The sequence below is a fragment of the Triticum aestivum genome, chromosome 2D (genome assembly GCF_018294505.1).
Source record: "Triticum aestivum cultivar Chinese Spring chromosome 2D, IWGSC CS RefSeq v2.1, whole genome shotgun sequence".
Classification (NCBI taxonomy): Eukaryota; Viridiplantae; Streptophyta; class Magnoliopsida; order Poales; family Poaceae; genus Triticum; species Triticum aestivum.
The window spans coordinates 622,549,541-622,567,702 of NC_057799.1; the positions used below are offsets into that span (position 1 = coordinate 622,549,541).

Consider the following 18,162-nt stretch of genomic DNA (forward strand, 5'->3'; position numbering starts at 1 on the left):
AGCAAACAAGGCTTAATGGACATGATATACGTCCCAGTTTTTATCCTCCTGTTCTTGATTTGCTTCTGCAAATCTGATGATCGCCTAACACCCACAAAACCACTCTACCCCGGCGACACGCTCATCTCAGACGGTGGCATCTTTGCTCTTGGCTTCTTCTCCCTGAAGAACTCGAGTGCAAACTCGTACGTCGGCATATGGTACAACCAAATCCCGGAGCGAACATACGTGTGGGTCGCAAACCGCGACAGCCCAATCACTAGCAGTTCCTCTGGTAAGTTTGTTGTGACCAACAATTCTGATCTTGTCTTGTTAGACTCCAAAGGAAGCACTCTTTGGACAACCTCGAACAACATCACCTCCGAAGCCGCCGGAACTGCTGCTACACTGCTTGACACCGGGAACTTGGTCATCCGGTTGTCCAACGGCACAGACATATGGCAGAGCTTTCATTACCCAACTGACACCCTTCTCCCTAACATGTCTGCACCGTTGAGCAGCAAAAATAAGCTCTACAGGCCTTTTGTTGCTTGGAGGGGCCCTGATGACCTGTCCACTGGCGACTACTCCTTGGGCAGTGACTCCAGCTTGGTTCCCCAGGTCTTCATCTGGAATGGGACGAGGCCGTACTGGCGCAGAGCTGCGTGGACTGGTGCACTGGTGAACAACGTGTATCAGAGCAACACTGGCTCCTTCATGTTCGAAACAGTTGAAAGAAGAGGGGCTGAGTTCTACATAACATACACCGTCTCCAATGGCTCACCAAATATGCGCGCGAAGCTGCACTATACGGGCACGGTGAAGGTCCTTACATGGAACAGCAAGTCGTCGTCTTGGGATGTTTTCATGGAGTACCCCAGTCATAGCTGTGATAGCTATGCTTCGTGCGGCCCATTCGGCTACTGTGATGGCACAGAGGCGATTCCAACGTGCAAGTGCCTTGATGGTTTTGAGTCTGCTGGCCGTAACTATTCCCTAGGATGTCGGAGAAAGAAAGAGTTGAAATGTGATGATACAGATAGTTTCATAACTTTGCCTGGCATGAAAACGCCTGACAAGTTCCTGTACATCAGGAATAGAAGCTTCGACCAATGCGCAGAAGAATGCAGAAGCAAGTGCTCATGCAACGCTTACGCGTACGCCAACCTAAGCAGTCTTGGCAGTCTTGACATGGTTGGAGACAGTTCGAGGTGCTTGGTTTGGATGGGGGAGCTTGTTGACACAGGGAAGCCTGCTGGTGGTGTTAGTGAAAATCTTTACCTCCGTATTTCCAGCTCATCCGGTATTTGCCTTTCCTTACCCATCTTAATGATTATGCAGTGCGATTGATTGCCTGTTGATGTAAGTTTATATGGTGCCTACTATAATAGCAGGTCGCAGTTACAATTACATTCAGCTGAACCTCTTTTGTGCATCTGATGCTCTCCTTTTATAGTGCCATGTTGAATATGGTACTATCAGATGATGATCATACGATTTAAATTAATATATTATTTGGTTATTGCATATATTATCTGTTTTATTCCTGGCCTGTTCAGTACTGCCAATTGTATTATCCCCACCTTGCATCAAAAGCAGTCTTGTTTTCAGATTTTGCTTCTTTAGGATCCTGTCATCAGTTGGCATCCAGTTCATCAGAGTTTAGTCGATTTATCCATTTCACATGGTAATAGTTACATGTTCATGAGCCTATATGCTAGCTTGTTCGGCATCATCAGATAATTCTACATTAGTATCAAGTAATGATTGTTTACCCAGAGTTTGCAGTGCATGAGATGTTGTTATGATGTTGTATTATTCATGGTAAATATGACACTTGCAACAAATGCATGACATTATTCTCTTGGTGTGCTGCAAATCTGCAGCTAACGAAAAAAAGATCCTTATACTGAAGATTGTACTCCCGGCTGTGGCTTGTCTGTTGGTACTCACATGCATATACCTTGGATGCAAGTCACAAGGTAGAAAAACTTTTTATTCACCTTTTTCTCTCAGTAACCAATATTAATGACAAATTCATTTGAAACTATCCTGCCAGGTAAACGCAGAAGGAAAGGTCAGAACACACATATGCTAAAGCACTTGAATGCTTACAAACTTGGGAACGAAGATACGGAACTTCCATCTGTAGGCTTTGAAGAAATTCTCACTGCAACAAACAACTTTTCTGCTTGCAACATGCTTGGAAAAGGTGGTTTTGGAAAAGTGTACAAAGTAATAAACAGTTTTGGTTTGGTGATTTCTGAAGAAGAAATATTTTTGTTGTTCTCTTGTTAAACTAAAAAATGATGTGCTCATGTAGGGAATATTGGAAGATGGCATGGAAGTTGCTGTCAAAAGGCTTAGTATGGGTTCTGGGCAAGGGATTGAGGAGTTCAGGAATGAAGTAGTTCTGATTGCCAAATTGCAGCACCGAAACTTAGTTAGGCTTCTTGGTTACTGCATTCATGAAGATGAGAAGTTACTCATTTACGAATACTTACCTAACAGGAGTTTGGATGCCTTCCTTTTTGGTACGTTCTGACTTATGTACTTACGTTCAAGTCTCGCAAAATATTTATACTTTAACTAAAATGTTTTTTGTTAATTATGGCTGACAATATATCTCAATTTGCACTGCTTTTGGAAGATGCTACAAAAAAAATTATGCTTGATTGGCTGAGCCGGTTCATGGTCATTAAAGGGATAGCGAGAGGGCTTCTTTATCTCCACCAAGATTCAAGATTAACAATAATTCATCGAGATCTCAAAGCAAGCAACATCTTGTTGGATGCACAAATGAGTCCTAAAATATCTGATTTTGGTATGGCAAGGATCTTTGGAGGAAACGAGCAACAAGCAAACACTAACCGGGTTGTTGGGACATAGTAAGTAATCTATGCACCGGCTATTTGCAGTGTGGTATTTTCTTAAATCTAATTTATTTTCCTTGGAATCATTCAATAGTGGTTACATGTCTCCTGAATATGGGATGGAAGGCTACTTTTCTGTCAAGTCTGACACCTACAGCTTTGGGGTTCTGCTGTTGGAGATTGTAAGCGGGTTAAGGATTAGCTCACCCCATCTCACCATGGGCTTTCCAAACCTTATAGCATACGTAAGTATTACTGAAACGTTCTAATTTTCAACGGCTTAAACACTCATGATAATTTGACCAGAAATTGATTTCACTTGTTCAGGCATGGAGCTTATGGGTTGATGGAAATGCAAGGGAATTGGTGGACCGGTCTGTTTTGGAGAGTTGTCCACTTGATGAAGTTCTACGATGTGTTCACATAGGGCTCCTGTGTGTTCAAGACCATCCAAATGCTAGGCCACCCATGTCATCCATTGTGTTCATGTTAGAGAATGAAACAGCTCTGCTTCCTGCCCCCGAGAAACCTACATATTTCACAATACGGAGCCATGAAGCTGAAGACTGGAGAAAATATATGGGAAGATCTGAGAATAACATGAGCATCACGACACTGGAGGGACGTTAAATGTTTACTTCTGCTGTTTGTTCCTTGTTTCGTAAACTGCTCACAAATCTGCAGTTGGGTGATTCATGTTTGCATACACAAACAAGTGCACCATGAATAGATTGTTCTCAACTCGCGGGTCATGTTTGTAAATACAGTCTCCTTGATCTGTGCACTAGCTTGAGCATTTTCATCTGGCAAAGTGAAGGAAGCTACCTGAACATGTATGTATCGCGAACTTTTTACGTGGTTGTTTTTTCCCTATATAAAATTTCTGGTTCAGGTTTTCCTTTGTCGGTCGAGTCAGTTAAAGTAGTATGCTGAAAGCCTGGTTTTATGGTGGACATTTTGAATAACAGGAGAAGCATATCCTTCCTCCCTTTTGGATTTGTAATAGTACTCACAAATGAGTGATATGCTGGACAGATGTAATGTTCTTCTGGTACCATTGAAATGTTTTCATAGAAATTTTGAAGGATTCAAATTCATAGGATTTTTCCTACGAAGTTCCTTAGTTTGAACGATGCAACCAAAAATGTTTTTTTAGGGGAAAATGGTTTTTTTAGGCTAGCAAATGTTGTTTGGTATGCAAGAGAGCGGATATGCTGCCCATAAGCCCATTTCTGTGTCTGAAGGCCCATGAAAGGATATGTACCCTCCGTCCCAAAATAAGTATCCCAATTTTAAGAACAAGAAATGCACGACTCCCCCTAAAAAAACAGACCTCTCACGCGAGCTAGGATTCGAAAGACGACCTACTGCTTGTGCATGAATCCAGCTAACCAGTCCACCGATTGAACGATGTTGACATAATGAGCAAAGCAAACTATAATGTACGAATTTACCGGCGTAAACTGAACATTAATTAAACAATTAAAGACAATACTTCAAATTTCAAACACTTTAATTAAGTTACAAATAATTTTTAACAAACATGAACGAATTTAAAAAATTCTCATCATCTTTTGAAATATGAAGAAACTTTTACCTTCCCAAGCATTTTTGAAAATGCGAACATTTTTCGAATCTGTAAAAAAATCGAAAAATGAAACATCTTTTGAAATGATGACCAATTTATTTAAAACTCAAACATTTTTAAAACATTCAAAACGTTTTTGAAAACGTGAAGATTTTTCAAATTCTAGATCATGCTTTGAAAACATGAACATTTTCTGAAATGGTGAACAAAATTTGAAAACGGGGAAAACGTTTTAGATTCAGAACAAAATTTTTAAACTGAGAACAATTGGAAAATCCTGAACAATTTTGGAATGCAAACATTTTTTATATAGGTGAACAAAAATTGAAACAGAAACTTTTTCTAAACCTTCAAACATTTTTTAAAAACGCGAACATTGCTTGAATTGGTGAAAAAAATTCAAAAGCAGAAACAACTTTTGAAATATGTGAATAAAAATTTGAGAACAAGAACATTTTTTTTTAATCCCGGTCATAATTTGGAAATTTCTGGACAACAACGTTCTATACAAATTAAAAAAATGAGAATATTTTGTGAAATGGCCGATTTTTTTTGAAAATGCAAACATTATTTGAATTTATAAAAAAAATTAAAACAAGGCCATTTTTAAAAAACGAACATTTTTTAAGTTTCCAAACAATTTTTGAAATATGAATTTTTAAAAATTTAAAAAACATACTACTTGAAAAGTAAAAAAGAAACAACAAATATAAGAAAAGAATCAGAAAAGAAAAGAAAGAAGAAAGAAAAAATAAACAATAAATATAAAAGAAACAATAAAATATGTAAAAGAAAATAAAAACGGTTCAATCCAAAGGGTCACCGCGAGCTGCCCTGACGGAACTCCACGTGATGGTAACTTGTTTCTTACCATAACCCTCTTCGTTTGGTTGTAGACGAAAGTGCGAACCCTTGCTTGTTGGCGTAGAACGGCAAGGATGCTGGATGCTGAAATCTGGATATTTCTGGCAGTTAATTTGCCTGGTCCTTGCTCCCTAGCCCTGGTCACCACCTCGTCTTCCTAATCAGGACACAAACCCTAAAACATGCAAAAACAGACACCTAAAAAAATGAGCAGGAGCCCTTCTGCCGGCAAGGGCCGAGATTCATTGCGCCGCCATGACCTAGCGTCACAAGAGACGAGGTAGACCCGCAATGCCGTCGACAGACTCTAGTCGCCCTTCAACTTGTGACAACACTGGCGAACGAGTAACACATTTTTTTAGGAAAACAATCACATATGAACATATTTAGGCACACCTATATTGTGCAGATACTACATTTTTCGACAAGATGATTTCCTTTTACTCAATAATTCATGTCAAGACGATACCACCTAACATATGTATTGCGACGACGTGACACATGTGGTCAGCAATTTAAACAATTCTAAATAAAACATATGTATTGCGACCATCTGACACATGTGGTCAGCAATTTAAACAATTCAAAAAAAACCATAGCTCACAAATATACTTATTTTTTAAACACATATTACACTTTTTTTAGGGGTCTTACACTTTTTTCAGAAGCCCATATTATTTCCTTAAATGGTCTAAAAGGTGTGCAGCTTTTAGGCCCATGAAAAGATGAAAAAAAAGTAGAGAGGGCTGGGGTAGAGAACCGGGGCGGGCCGAAAGCCCTACGTTGAAGTAGCACTTGAGCACGGAGAGGGGAAAAAACATCACGACGCCGAGTTGGCCGCCGCCGGCGCCGCCGGCGCTGTCCCGCCAATCATGCCACCGCCACCAGCGTGCGTCTCCTCGTGCGCCTCATCTCCCGCCGCCCTCCTCTCCCAGGAGTCCGGCCGTAGCATCTACGGGCACCTCATCTCGTCACTGCGTTCACCCTCCCCAGCTCCCCCCTTTCCCTACCAGGCTACCACCTCCAGCTGCGACGGCCCGCGCCGCGTTCAACGTCCCCGCGCCAGAGACCTGAGGTCGAAAACCGAGTCAATCCCCAACCCGGCGCGTCGCCGCGAGCTGCCCCGACGGAGCTCCATCTGATGGTAACTCATTTCTTGGCGCACTTTCTTTTTTGCGAGAATTTCCTAGCATACTTGTCGTTAACCCTTGCTTGTCGCCCCGGCGGTGCTCCCCATTTTCAGTTTTGTTGCACAGTACGTACAGTAGTTGTTAAGTTGTGAACCCTTGCTTGTTGACTGTGGCTGTACTTGTGAACCCTTGCTTGACGGCAAGGATGCTGGATGGTGAAATCTGAATATCTCTGGCAGTAAATTTGACTGGTTGCCGTGCAAGTCCTAGTCCCCGGATCCACAAGGCGCAGATTTTCTTCATGACGACAGTGACCGACGCCCCACGATGGCTGCAAATCGGGACAGGTGACATCCGAGTTTCTCTGTGCTTGATTCAGTCAGGCAACACCGCCCCGGATGTAGCCTCTGAGATATTTCTAGTTTCTTGATCTTCAATGCACCGCGGAGACCTCGCGGTCTTGTGTACACACTTGCCTTTCCTATTGATCAAGGCTGGACTTTGTGTGGCCAACCGGATATATAAAGCCTGTGCAAATGTGAGAAGCCACATCAGGAATACCAATACTCTGAGCAGTACTTCAGCTCCTACCTTGTACATTTGTAGCCTCCAAGCAAACAGTCTGAAGCATCTTCATAGTTCATACTATATCTCCTTACTTTCCTCTTCACAAGCATATGCACAAGGCCTAATGGGCCCTGTTTTTGTCCTCCTGTTACTGATTTGTGTCTGCAACTCCGAGGATCGCCTAACACCTGCAAAGCCACACTCCGTCGGCGACAGGCTCATCTCAAATGGTGGCATCTTTGCTCTTGGCTTCTTCTCCCCGAAAAACTCAAGTGCAAACTCATATGTTGGCATATGGTACCACAACATCCCCGAGCGAACATATGTGTGGGTCGCAAACCGCGACAGCCCAATCACTGGCAGCTCCCCTGGTAAGTTTGTTCTGACCACCAGCTCTGATCTTGTCTTGTTAGACTCCAAAGGAAGCACTCTTTGGACAACCATGAACAACATCACCACTGAAGCCACCGGAGCTGCTGCGATACTGCTGGACTCTGGGAACTTGGTCATCAGGTTGCCGAATGGCACAGATATATGGCAGAGCTTCCATCACCCAACCGATACCATTCTCCCGAATATGAGTTTGCAGCTGAGCAACAACAACAACCTCTCCACGCACCTCGTTGCTTGGAGGGCCCCTGATGACCCATCTACGAGTGATTACTCCTTGGGTGGTGACTCGAGCTTCCAGATCCTCGTTTGGAATAGGACGATGCCATACTGGCGCAGGGCTGCGCTCGATGGTGTATTGGTCTTCGCCATGTATCAGAGCAAATCAGGTCCCATCATGTCCCAAACAATTGTCAACAGAGGTGGTGAGTTCTACTTGACGTACACCGTCTCTGATGGCTCAGCAAGCATGCGTATGATTCTGCACTACACGGGCATGGTGAAACTCCTGGCATGGAACAGCAACTCATTATCTTGGGATGTTTTCTTTGAGCGCCCTGGTTCTAGCTGTGACCGCTATGCCTCTTGTGGCCCGTTTGGCTACTGTGATGCCACAGAGGCGGTTGCGACATGCAAGTGCCTTGATGGATTTGAATCTGTTGGTCTTGACTTTTCCCTAGGATGCCAGAGAAAGAAGGAGATACGTTGTGGTCAAGGAGATAGTTTCATTACCTTGCTTAACATGAAGACGCCTGACAAGTTCTTGTACATCAGGAATAGAAGCTTTGACCAATGCGCAGAAGAATGCAGCCGCAACTGCTCATGCACCGCATATGCTTATGCTAACCTGAGTAATCTCGGTGTGACTGTAGACCAGTCGAGGTGCTTAGTTTGGATGGGAGAGCTTGTTGACACAGAGAAGCGTGGTGATGGTCTTGGAGAGAATTTGTACCTCCGGATTCCCAGCTCGTCTGGTATTTGCTCATTGCCCACCTTGTTGCTTATATTCTGTGTTGGATTGCCTACTAAGTACTAACATAAGATTGTGTATGTGGCTAATAATAGTAGACCACTAAATTTACCAAGGTGGCTACTATACATTTAAAGCATGTGGTAGTTACAGTTATTTTCAGTTCAGACTTTCTTCCGGATTTCTGTTCTCCTGTTACAGTGTGAGGTCGCGTAACGAAATTTGCCGTTGGATGAAGATCATAGGACTTAGAATAATATATTTTGTTCTTGCATATATTATCAGTCAAACTAATACCTGGTCTGTTCACTACTACCAGCTGTGTTCTTCCTACCTTGCATCAAGCAGTCATGTTTTTCAGATTCTACTTCTCTATAATCCTATCATTTGGCATCGCCTTCATCAATGTTTCTTAATTTTATTAATGTTACCATTTCACCTGTAAACACTCACATGCTCGTGAGCCTTTTTCCGAGTGTTTGGTGACAGCAGGCAATTTTGCACTAGATACAACTTGCCTCCCAGCACTTATTTTTTGTTGTACGTTACTCCATGTTTTGTGAGAAGATACAATATCATGCAGTATATATATCTATATATGTTTTTATTAAAGATATATGTTTTTGCTCTGTCTCTTTTGTTCCCCTTTCTCTTCAATCTACCCTTTTAAAGTAAGTATAATATCTGTTGTCTTTGCAGTCAATAAGAAGACTGGTGCACTGAAGATTGCACTCCCAGTCATGGCAAGTCTACTGATAATTATGTGCATTTGTCTTGTCTGGATACGCAAGTCGAGAGGTTGAACAAGATTCGATTACATATCCAAGTTAATGCCATATTAATGCATTAGTGATTAACATACTGGTATTAAGTCCTGGCAGGCAAGGACCAAACCAAGGCACCCATGAATTATGCGGTGCCAGAACAACTGGGCAATTCTGATGTACTATACGATCAAAATTCAGAATTTCTGTGGATTAGCTTCAATGACATCATTGCTGCTACAGATGGTTTCTCTGACTCTAATGTGCTTGGAAAAGGAGGCTTTGGCATAGTATACAAGGTAACATGAATTTCACTTGGACGATTATAGTATTGAAAGGCATTCTTTCATTATTAATCTGAGTATGCAACCACGTAGGGCACACTGGAAGGTGGCAAGGAAGTTGCTGTTAAAAGGCTTACCAAGTGTTCTGATCAAGGAATGGAGCATTTTAGAAACGAAGTAGTTCTTATTGCAAAACTGCAGCACAGAAACTTAGTTAGACTTCTTGGTTACTGCATCCATGGAGCTGAGAAGCTTCTTATTTACGAATACTTACCCAACAAAAGCTTAGACTACTCCCTATTTGGTATGTCCTAATCATGTATAATGATTCTTGCGTTGAGCAAAGGAGCATTCCAGATTTTGAGACTAATATGGCTTCACATGATTTATCTCCGGCATGCAGATGATGCTAAAAGATCTATGCTTGATTGGCCAACAAGGTTTAGCATAATCAAAGGGATAGCTAGAGGACTTGTGTACCTCCACCATGATTCGAGAATGACGATAATTCACAGAGATCTGAAAGCAAGCAACATCTTGTTGGATGAGGAGATGAGACCCAAAATATCAGATTTTGGCATGGCAAGGATCTTTGGTGACAACCAGCAACAAGCAGATACTAGACATGTTGTTGGAACATAGTGAGTAGTAACTCCCGCACTAGACTAACCATGTTTAAATAAACTACTTATGTGCTTCAACTAATTATATTTGTTGCACTTCCTTGTGAAACTATTCAAACAGCGGTTACATGTCGCCCGAATATGCGATGGAAGGCATTTTCTCTGTCAAGTCCGACACATACAGCTATGGGGTCTTGCTACTGGAGATTGTAAGTGGGTTGAAGGTCAACTCACCTCCCCAGCTTATGAGGGACTTTCCAAACCTCGTAGATTACGTAAGCGCTAGCAAACCAAATGCTTCAAATTTGGCCAACTCAATTACAGTACAGCAAATATATTTACTGATTATCCTTGACCATGTTTCAGGCATGGAACTTACTGGAAGAAGGAAAATCAGGGGATTTCATGGACACGGTGCTTCTGAAGAGTTGTTCACTGCATCAAGTGTCGTTGTGCATCCACATAGCATTGTTGTGCGTTCAGGACAGCCCGGGTGCCAGGCCACTCATGTCGCTAGTCGTGTCTATGCTGGACAACGAGGCCATGCCAGTCACGACTCCAAAGCAACCTCTGTATTTCATTGGAAGGAGACATGAAGCAGAAGAAGCGACGGAGGACTCTGTTAACAGCGCGGGCCTGACATCGCTAGTAGGACGCTAGATGCCTAGAATCCGCTATGCTTGTCTGCAGTGTGGTGACCTGAGCGCCCTGGAACATCAAAGGAAGCAGATTACCATTGACTGCCAAGTGGATTTCAGTAACCAGCTGCAGGTGGTGCTCCAACGGTCCGTTTGAAATTACTGGTGTGGTAGCTTTGAGTCTTTGACTGATAAACTTGTTAGGCGCTCAAATGCAACTGAAGCTGGACCGTCAGCTTGTTTAGAAGGACTCATCAGGCTTGGTGCTTCAGTGGCAGAGTGATCGTTCTGCTGATGTCCAAGCCATTCTCTTGCACGCTGAAAATCCATCAAAAAAAGGTCAAAAGGGAGGGAAAGGAGGTCGCGCATTTGTTAGCGCAACCGTGTAGTGATCCGAATATATGCCGTACGAAAAATATTTCATGATGAATCTGACGGTATTGATTTGGTATTGTAAATGCTGATATTTTTACTGTAAACTTGGTCAATGTTGACAAAGTTTGGCTTTGAAGAAAAAGCTTACGTGCAACTATAATTTGGCAAAGAGGGTGTAGAGAAGAGTTTTTTTGTTCGGGGTGAGTGAGAATAGTTGAGTACGGGGGGTCATGCATATGACTGCTCCATCCTGCGTGTCAGAACTAATCACTGTTGCTCTTTTTTCCTTTTCCTTTTTTACTCTGGCCATCCATGATTTTGCTTTTTGTAGGTGTGATCCTTTGTGTGCGTTGATTGACTGTGTGCATCCTATCATATAGAAGTCGGGTGTACGCTTATATTGTGTTTGTATCAACTATTGCCCTTAATTAATGCTAATGAAAAATGTCCTTTATTTACCAAAAACAAGGCTGTCTCCGGAATGGGTCTCTCTCGTGACGGGCCTGGGACGTGGTTCGCCGTCGACCTCAGGTCGGTGACGTCTCCCGCGTACCACCGAGGCGTGGTGGTGCTCCGCCCGCACACCACGACGGTACATCTCGTCGACGAGCGGGGGTGTACGATCGACAGACGCTCGGGGGGGGGGGGGGGGGATCGTGCGGACCCCAGGGGCTACGGTCGCGTTCCCTTGCCACGTTGCGCACATCGAGGAGGAGATCACCGGCGGGGATGGCACCTCGGGAGCCGGCGATGGAGGTAATGCGGCTGGTGGGAGAGCAATTAAGGCGGGTGGGGGATTAAATCCGAAGGAGTTCGCTCAGATCCCCCCTCTCCCCCACTTCCTCCCCCGCACGCCTCATCTATTGCTCTGCCTGCTCGAGTTCGCGGCGGAGATGGTGGAGATCGACGAGGAGAAGATGCAGAGGTTTGCGGGCAGGGATGCGCGCCTGCGGGTCCGCCTCAGGGAGATTGGAGCCTGGTACATGAGCAAGCGTGAGATGTATGCGGAGGCGGAGGCGATTGTGGAGAATCTGACGGAGGCGGAGGAGAGATCGCTGTTCGGACGCGGTGGGCGCAAACATCCGCTGCAGGTGCTTCTGTGGGCGGCGGATCAGGCGGATTCGCCGGTGAGATCTGTGGCGCGAAAGTGGGTGGCCTTCACCATCTTCGCGACTGCAAATCTCGCTCCGGCCATGAGGGGATCGACGCTTCGACCTGGCGAGGGGGTCCTGGCTCTCCCTGCTCCAGGGTCGGCCATGGCTCCGATCGTGATTCACGAAGATCCGGTGGCCCAGGCGCCGCAGGTGGTGATGGAGGCGCCACGCCGCTCTGCCCGCCTCGCTCCAGCCCCCCCCCCCAACTCCGGAGCCTCGCCGCTCTGCTCGCCTCGCCGGGAACAACATCTAAATTCCTCACTAGCTCGCAACCGCTTTTGGTTGCTGGCTAGTGAGGATTCAGATGACGTTTCTGACGAAGATATCGCCGTTTCAGGTACGGTCTGTTCTTCTGTACTCAAGTACTTGACGCATACTCATGATTTTGAGGGTAGTCAGGACAAAATTGATACACAACGCCAAATAGGCGAGTGAATCGTAGGATGAGGAAGAAGATGAACAACTATGTACAAAGCCTTCTGATAAAAAATGTAGTTAAAAATGATGAAAAACAGAGAACTATAAGTCAAAATGAACACCAAAATGTCTTCACTCACATTGATTCCCCTAGTTGGGGGAGATTCCATAATGAAAAAATTGATATGGCTCTGATAAAAATCAAAGATAAGGTGACCAAAGTCTGGGACTTACCCAGACTTCCTGAATACTTAACTGATATTGATATTGAGGGTGTAGACCCAAAAATGGATGATAATAGAATTGATAACAGAGAAATGTTTCTCTATGAAGATGTGATAGTAGATAAAAGCATAGAGGTGGGAACAATTCCTGAGAATTTTATGTTGGAAGAAGTAGTGGAGGAAATTCAGAGTGATAGAAAAGGGCATGAGTCAGGAGAAGAAAAGATGGAGGTGACATGGATGGATCATGGAAAAAAAGGGGGGGTTGGTCAGGTGGGCCTCGCAGGAATTTGGCCCAGGAGAGTGGTGAGTGAAAAAGGCCCAGACAAAGGAGGGGGGGTGTGGACCTATATAAAGGGGGAATCCCACCCTCCATTCCAGAACCTGACTTCCTCCACCTACCAAACCCTAGCAAAAATTCGGCGGCGACAAGCTCGGGGGAGGACTCTGAGAAGAGAGGAAATCTCTGGGAGGAAGAAGAAGCCATGGCAGGCAGGCAAGATTATTGAAGACCAAGGCCTGGGAGAGGAGCTAATCCAGGAGGAAGAGGTAACTTCTATGGCAGATCTGAAAGCTTTGGGAGAGGGTTTAATAGACAGGAGGAAAGAGATCGTGATGGATATGGCTGGAGAAACAAAGAGGGGAGCTTCAGAGGGGGATCAGGGATGAATAGTAGTGGTTCTGGTGGAGAAGGGACCTCCACAGGAGATGGCAGAGATGGAGACAACAAACTCGGGAAGTTTCCATCAGACAGGAATGGAAATCAGCAAGAGAGATCTCAAGTTGGGATGGGTGAGACTGGTCATGGGAGTGGGCTTGCGGCTAACAATTCAAATCTGCAGCAGGTGGGAATGCAAGGAGGGCCTATCCAAATGACAGGGGGTTTCCCAATGATGAGTAATAGCAATTTTCCTCAGATTGTGCCAGTAGGAATGAGGCTGGGGCAGTTTGGTTTCATGCCACAAGAACAAATGGCACAAAAATATCAGTTTCTTCTCTCCAATATGCCAAAACAGGAAGTTCTGCAGACTCAAGGGGGAACAAGAGTGGAGGGAGCTAAAGAGACAACAAAAAGGAAGGAAACAGGAAATCCCAAGGAGCTTTTCTGTGTCAAATGCAAAGAACATGGACACATGAAGAGTGAATGCAAAACAAGGTGTTCTGTGTGGTGTGCCAGAGGCCATCCCATAATACTGAAGAATGTACTGTGCTGAAACAGGCTAAACCAATTGCCAAATATGTTGGTTATGGGGCCAGGGGATTGGGATGCCTTTTGGTTCAGAACACCAAAGATATTGTAGCTGCTGAACACATAAATCCTATGGCTTTAGTTACTGTGCATGAAGGACAGTTAAATGACACCACTGTGACCTTTGGCTTCAGCAAGATGTTTGACTGGGGATGGACTTGGAGAGGCAAATTTCAGAGTCCAAAATCTTTCCTCATGAGATTCGCTAGTAAAGCCAAGTTGGTGGAGCTCAAAAACTTTGGTAAGTTTACTCTGCTTGGCACAGGTGCTATGGTGGAAGTGGATTTCTGGAGTCCTGATGATAAAGCAAAAGGGAAAGTTCACTCAGTTTGGATTTAGATGTGGGGGGTCCCTGATACTTTGAGACATTACCTGGGTGCATGTGAAATTGGTTCAGCTCTGGGGCCAGTGGTTGAGGTGGATATAGAACACATATATTCCAGGGAAGAAGTCAGGGTGAAAGTGGGAGTGAGAGATCTATATAAAATCCCTGCTGGTACTGAAATAACTACAAAAGACCTGCTGCTCTATCACATTGGCTTTGAGTTTGATTCTGTTGCAGAACAGGGCTGGTATAAGTTGGATGAGGGAAATAAAAGAAAAATCTTTGATTATCTTGATCTGGAGAGTTCTGAAACACAGAGAGAGAATGAGATGCAGAAAAAGAGCAAACAATCTGAGTCTGGAAAAACCAATGCCAGTCTGGGAAGCTTGGGATTGAAACAATATGAACAAGTGGTGCTCCAAAAAGGGGACATGTGTCAGAAAAATGAGATAGCCACAGGAAAGCCAGAGACAGTCACTGTTAGTGACACTCAGGGTGAAGAAGAAAGTTTGAGGGTGAGGTTACAAAAGGCAGAGGAATTAGCAGCCAGGCAGACTGCACAGCTTATGTTGGAGGAAAAGAGGAGAAAAGAGGTGGATATCATAAGGAAAACTCTAGAAAAGGAGGTTCAGAGGCAACATGAACTGTTGCAAATTAATCTGAAAGTAAATGAACAGGTGAGGGGGTCACAGTCAGGGGAGAAAAACATTGATAATGAAGAGGAAAAAGAGGACACTGAGGAGGGAGCAGCAGAAGAAGATAAGCAGGTGGAGGGGGAGGAAATGACAGACCTCGAGCTGATTGACCAGGCTGTGGGCCTGGGGTATATGGAGCAAGTGGACTATACTGCAAGCCAGGAAACTGATTCCTTTGGAACAAAAGTCAAAAAGGCTGCGAAAGGAGAATTGGAATCCCTAGAGGAAGAAGAACAAAGGAGATGCACCAGACTGAAGGGCAAAGAATACCGTAAGATCACTGAGCTGGCAAAAGAGAGAGTGGCTCAGAAGAACAATTATGGTGAGTCCACACCCTCTGATATTATCTCTAAACCTAATAGTCTCCTGCAAAAGATTGCTGAGGGGGTGGGAGTCAAGTTGGGGAACAAACCTGACATTATTAATCATAATTTGGAGTTAATAAAAATGGCCGAACAGGCTAGAATTGATATGTGGTTAGTAGATTATAGCAATAACCAAAAACAAACCTCTATGCCTAAGGATCTTGATATTATTCATACTGGAGAACATACTTTAGAAGATCTTTTAGATCAAGGGGAAAATGAGAGAGAAGAGGAAGAGGAAGAAGACTAGGAACTCCTTAGAGGGCTTTTCTCACTAAAAAAGGGGAAAAAAGAGGTAAATCTACGAGAGGTTCTGGAGTTAAAATTGCCTCTGCTATTAAGACCCTAGAATCCTCTAGCAAGAAAAAAAGAAAAAAAGATGAGGGGGATCTTTTGGAACATGAGAGGATTTGGGGGGGATATCAAAAAGAGATCCCTTAGGGAAATGATTATGGATATGAAGGTTGATTTCTTGGGCTTACAAGAGACCATGAGACAACAATTTTCTAGGAATGACTTGCAGCAAATTTGTGCAGGAAGGGATTTTCACTGGCGTTTCACTCCAGCTAGGGGGAAATCTGGTGGTCTCCTATTGGGGGGTTAACTATACTACATTAGATGTGATCTCACAAGATGAGGGGGACTACCATATAAAAATGACAGTCCAAGATGCTAAAAATAGGCAAATTTGGGACCTAGTGGTGATCTATGGAGATGCACAACTAGAAAGATAAGCTATATTTCTGGTTGAGTTGTCCAGGGTTTTTCAAAATTGTGTCAATCCCATCTTGATTGGAGGGGACTTTAATATTATTAGGAAAGCTAGTGAGAAAAATAAACCAGGGTCTCCTGGACATTGGAGCTTCTTATTCAATGACATACTAGAACAAGCTGGAGTGAGAGAGCTTGATATGAATGGGAGACAATTTACATGGGGGAATAACCTGCCTATCCCTACATTTGAAAAGCTGGATAGAATTCTCTGTAGCAATGAGTGGAAAGAGGCTTATCCTCTGACCCAGGTTACAACTTTTACTAGAGAAAAATCTGATCACACTCCTCTCTTCCTGGATTCTGGGGACTTTCAAAAATCTGATCCAATTTTCAGATTTGAAAATGCCTGGTTTCTAAGGGAAGGGATCGATGAAATTGTCCAGAAGGTCTGGAATGATCCAAATATTAAGGGGGACAGCATAGATAGATTGCTAGGGAAATTTAGAAATCTTAGACCTAAACTTAAAGGATGGAATAGGAATATGAATGCCTGGTACATGGAGCTAAAAAAGGTTATTTTAATGAAATTGGATATTATTGATAAACACTGTGAGGTGAATGGCCTTACATTTGCTGATAGAAAAGAACAGATAGAACTGAGGGCCCAACTTAATAGACTCCTTAAACAGGAGGAGACTAAATGGAGGAAAAGAGCCAAAATTGATGAGATTTTGGAGGGAGATAGCAATACCAAATTTTTCCATGCCAAGGCAAATGGGAGGCTTAGGAGAAATAGGATTAATAGATTAGAACAGGATGAGGGGGTGATAGAGGGGAAAAAATCTTATAGATTATATCACCTCTTTCTACAAAAACCTATTTGGACCTCCTGACAATTCTTCTGTCTCATTAAATATTGATAACCCAGCTAAGATCAAGGATGAATATAAAAAAATTCTGATTCAGGAATTTTCTTTAAAGGAAATCAAGAAGGTTGTTTTTAAAATGGCACACAATAAATCACCTAGACCAGATGGTTTTACAGCTGAATTTTATCAGCACTATTGGGAACTGGTGAAACATGACCTCAAAGCTCTACTGGATGACTTTGCCAGTAGGAAAATTGATATAAGCAGATTGAACTATGGGATTATAACCCTAGTCCCAAAAGGAAAGGGTGCTAATAAAATACAAAAATTCAGACCAATTTGCTTGCTGAATGTCTGCTTTAAAATTATTACAGAAGTGTTGATGAATAGGTTGAATTTGGTAGCTGCTGATGTTATTTCCCCTGTTCAGACTGCTTTTGTTAAAGGCAGATATATCATGGAAGGGGTGTTGATCCTTCATGAAGCCTTGAACAACATTAAAAAGATAAAACAAAGTGCTATGCTTTTGAAAATTGATTTTGAAAAGGCATATGACAAAATAAAATGGTCCTTCCTCTTTCAAATGTTGAGATTGAAAGGATTCCTAGATACTTGGATAGATTGGGTAATGGAAACTATTAGAGGGGGAAAAGTTTGTGTCAAAGTTAATGAGAATTTAGGAAAATATTTTCCTACTCACAAAGGATTGAGGCAGGGGGATTCCCTGTCCCCTCTTAACTTTGACTTGGCTACTGATGCCCTAGCAATTATGCTAGATAATGCTAGGAAAAATGGTCTAGTGAAAGGGGTTCTAAATGATTATATACCAAATGGGGTTAATATGTTACAATATGCAGATGATACTATCTTCTTACTACAAGATGATATAGAAAGTGCACACAATTTGAAATATATTCTGTGCCTTTTTGAACAAATGTCTGGGTTGAAGATTAATTTTCATAAAAGTGAGCTCTTCTTGTTTGGGGAAGCCATTGATAAAAAAGATGAATATGCAAAAAATTTCACATGCCCAGTAGGTGCTTTACCTATGAAATATTTAAGACTGTCTATAAGAACAGAATTTGCAATAAACATTGGAAACCTC

General features: G+C 43.2%; 1 protein-coding gene across 1 annotated transcript; it reads left to right on the forward strand.

Moving 5' to 3' along the window:
* Positions 1–11,214, forward strand: LOC123056075 (uncharacterized). The gene is made up of 14 exons (XM_044479822.1): positions 1–1,282; positions 1,866–1,961; positions 2,039–2,214; positions 2,303–2,513; positions 2,630–2,867; positions 2,947–3,097; positions 3,180–3,477; positions 6,866–8,365; positions 9,061–9,159; positions 9,234–9,424; positions 9,503–9,713; positions 9,813–10,050; positions 10,154–10,307; positions 10,399–11,214. Exons 1-14 carry the CDS (start codon positions 16–18, stop codon positions 10,690–10,692), a joined length of 5,124 nt encoding a protein of 1,707 aa, XP_044335757.1. The 5' UTR covers positions 1–15; the 3' UTR covers positions 10,693–11,214.
* The last annotated feature ends 6,948 nt before the right edge of the window (positions 11,215–18,162 follow it).